This window comes from Frankliniella occidentalis, unplaced genomic scaffold, assembly GCF_000697945.3.
Source record: "Frankliniella occidentalis isolate FOCC.00 unplaced genomic scaffold, Focc_3.1 Scaffold41, whole genome shotgun sequence".
Classification (NCBI taxonomy): domain Eukaryota; kingdom Metazoa; phylum Arthropoda; class Insecta; order Thysanoptera; family Thripidae; genus Frankliniella; species Frankliniella occidentalis.
The window spans coordinates 1,035,220-1,038,781 of NW_026267171.1; the positions used below are offsets into that span (position 1 = coordinate 1,035,220).

The 3,562-nt window shown below is 46.6% G+C and overlaps 2 protein-coding genes and 1 long non-coding RNA gene across 7 annotated transcripts in view; 2 read left to right on the top strand and 1 right to left on the bottom strand.

Annotated features, from left to right (window-relative positions):
* Positions 1 to 3,562, bottom strand: part of LOC113203300 (procathepsin L-like) — a 601,094-nt gene that overhangs the window by 175,980 nt on the left and 421,552 nt on the right. The gene's annotated exons all lie outside the window — the stretch shown is intronic.
* On the top strand, positions 2 to 1,277 carry LOC113203312 (procathepsin L-like; the record flags this gene model as incomplete). Its single annotated transcript, XM_052266593.1, has 3 exons — positions 2 to 163; positions 568 to 759; positions 834 to 1,277. Coding segments are annotated over 3 exons (732 nt in total), but the record flags the coding sequence as incomplete, so codon positions are not given.
* LOC127748671 (uncharacterized) lies at positions 2,246 to 3,558 on the top strand. Its single transcript, XR_008011036.1, has 2 exons — positions 2,246 to 2,974; positions 3,478 to 3,558. It is a non-coding gene; the product is annotated as an uncharacterized LOC127748671 (long non-coding RNA).

Below are 3,562 nucleotides of genomic sequence, written 5' to 3' on the forward strand. Positions count from 1 at the left end.
GCTGAACGGTTACCGCAGCGGCCAGAAGCAGGCCAGCGCTTTCGTCCACACCGCCGTCAACGACTCCTGGCCCTGGAGCAAGAAGGTCGACTGGAGGTCCCCGGGTGCCGTCACCCCAGTTAAGGACCAGGGCCAGTGCGGCTCCTGCTGGTCCTTTTCCGCTGTAAGTCTTAACTAGACGGTGGTTAATGCACTGTAGGCAGGGGTTCTCTAGTTGCCAACATGCTCTACCAAGGGATCTTAACTAACCTCAGCCGTATACTTTTTGATGTAGATTATAAGGGTTACCAAATTAATGATCATCAGATTATAGATACAGATTTTAGAATATTATGGATAATAGACGTGATTATGAGTTAATATGGGGTCGTGTTTCTTGAACATTACAGTATCAAACCCCTTGTGCTCTACACTTGCTTGCGCCCAACTAGCAATTAATCTGGGTCGAACTCGTGTCATAATCGTGCTTACCTCTTTAATTCGTTCTGCACCTTTTTACGGAGGTGACAGTGGCTCGATGAGTGCGGTAATTTGATCACAGATACCTCAAAAAAATATGGTTTTCAGACCGGCTCCCTCGAGGGTCAGCTCTTTAAGAAGACTGGTCAGCTGGTCTCTCTCAGTGAGCAGAACCTGGTCGACTGCTCCCGGGACTTCGGTAACGAGGGTTGCAACGGTGGTATGATGGTAGCCGCTTTCCAGTACATTCAGAAGAATCACGGTATCGACACCGAGGAGAGCTACCCCTACACCGGTGAGGTCAGTGACTCGCCAGACTTTAAAATGGGTTCAAGCTTTTGGACAAATTGTCACGTTTTTGTTGTTATCGACAGGACGGTGACTCCTGCCTGTACAAGGCTGAGAACAACGGTGGTGTCAACACCGGTTACAAGGACGTCCAGTCCAAAAGCGAGAGCGCCCTCCGTGACGCCGTCGAGAAGGTTGGCCCCGTGTCTGTCGCCATCGACGCCAGCAACTGGAGCTTCCAGATGTACTCCAGCGGTATCTACTACGAGTCTGCCTGCTCCTCCGACTCCCTGGACCACGGTGTGCTTGCCGTAGGCTACGGCACCGACTGGCCCAACAAGCAGTACTGGATCGTCAAGAACTCATGGGGCACCTCCTGGGGTGAGGAAGGTTACATCAGGATGGCCCGGAACAAGAAGAACAACTGTGGTATCGCCACCGAGGCCAGCTACCCCCTTGTCTAAGTTTGCAGTGCACCCGTACTGACGACTGTACTCAGTAAACGACAATAAATTACATGCACCACTGAATCAGCGTTTTCTGCACACTGGCTCACTGTCTTCTCTGCACGAACGGCATGTTCACTGTAAACCCAAGTATGTACCGGGTCTACCTGTGAATACCCAGCAGTGTTGCGGGATCACATACTCAATTTGGCTGCAGGGGCCATGGCCCCTTACGGGTGTAAAGATTAGTCAAACCCGCGACACTGCTGCGTATTCACCGGTTACACCCGATACGTAGTACAATTTTCGTTGTGTGAACTTGAAAGTACGCATAAGAAATTGTGCGCCTATCATGGCATGGCACTCACTAGGAAGTGTGTACATGCGTGGCACACACCTCGTTGTGTGTGCCATGCTAGGCACACACTTCGCTGTGTGTGCTTTTAAGTACACACAAGGAACTATACACACATAAGCAAAAGTGTACTATGTACACACTTGGTTTTAGAGTGTTGTGCTGAACTTCTGTGTGTTTTAAACTGATGTAACACACTCGCTTCGTCTCTTAGAAACCGTTTTCATAAATGTATTTCTTTCGTACTTATATTTCATGAGCATGAGAGCTTGTAGAGGCCGAACTTGAGGCAGTTTCGTAACGGTGAATGATTCGCTTAAATTTGTGACGATACCTCGCGGGCGGAGAGATTATCAAAAAATGCAAATAATTGCGCTCAAGGACCTTCTTTTGTGTACATTAGTATTGTTATCCTTCCAAAGAAAGAAAAAACGGGTCCTGTATTTTGTTATTTCAGTGTAGCTTTGTGGAAGATTTGACCTCACATTTTTTTATTTTTGGAAGGTATTTATATTACTCGTGTATTCAGATCAGACCATCATAGATTTACACAGAAAAAAAACATTGACTTACTTTTTGATTAATCGTGATTATTTGTGAAAAAGCCAATCTGCCAACAAAAGAATTTACGTCCTGTTCAATGCAAATGGAATTTGTAATAATTGCACGAAACTCAGTTTTTCCGAGGTGTTCTTTTTGGCAATACAGGCTGGTCCGCAGACTTCTCCATTCATTGCAGTCACACTGTGGTGGATGCTGAGGTGCGGGTGGGTCGCATACTCACACGGGGCCATAAGACGCTATGCTGAGCGATGATAGGCCGCGCACCTGATACGCAGTAATCAAAACAAAGGAAGGGGTCGGTGGGGCACACTGTTCAAGAAAATTATTTAACGAAATTTGGACTAGAAATGACTTTAGTTCACACACTGTCACGTCATATTCAAACGACAGTTACTCGTGTCACATTAGTTTCTGTACTATATGTGACAGCACCTCACGTGACAAGGGTAGTATGAATAGCGTGCACATGGCCTGCGGGTGCAGACGCTACTGGTAAAGAAACGTTCCCACGAATGTGCCATGACATATTCGCAGCAATGTGACACAATGCCCGAACGCTCGAATGTGACGTCGCAGTGTTTGGATGACTGTGATTACGCGCGGTTACACAGCACGAGTCGCACGTGCCGCGGTCGCGCCCGTACTCTCGAGAGCCACTCCGGCGTCACGTTTATCAGTGGAAATAATTAAAAAGTCTGCCCTTGATAAGCGCGGTGCCTCCTGTCACTTGGACTCTAGCGTTTAGCTGTCCTTCAAAGTCATCAGACGAGAACGAGGAAAGATAAGAAGCCGACATTTCATGACGATCGGAGTATAAAGGGCCACCTTTCGGCAGTGATCAGCACACGGCAAACCCTCTCCGGTGAGTACTGAATGCAGAGCCAGGGCAGAATCTCATTTACTATACAGTGTGTAACTGGTTATTGCGCGGGGGGACACTTTAGCATCGTTAGTTTTTTTGTTGTTTTTGTTTGTTTGTTTTTTTGCATAATTCAATCGTCTGTGTATTTTAAAATCATAAAAATTAAGGTACTCTAAGAATCGGACTATAAAAAAAGATGACAGTTTTAACAACACGATTTAAACCTTTAACTTTTGCAGTTTTAGCTGTGAAACCTTTCAGTTTTCCAGTTAGCTGTCATCTTGTTTAACAGTATTATTCCCTGGGTATTCCTTTTTTTAATTCTGTTGTGGAGCTGTCTTGCACCACGATTTGAACACCGAATCTACCATACGATTGTTCTGTCGGACAATCATAGAAATTATTCATTTAACAGTCAATGCGACTCCAGACTCACCTTTGGGATAGGACCGTTCCCCGCAAAATCTTGCGCAACTCTACCCTTTTATACATCTATTTTGCAGACATCATGAAGGTCCTCATCGTTCTCGCCGCCTGCGTGGTGGCCGCCATGGCCGCCATCCCCTCCGACATGGAGATCCAGGCCCA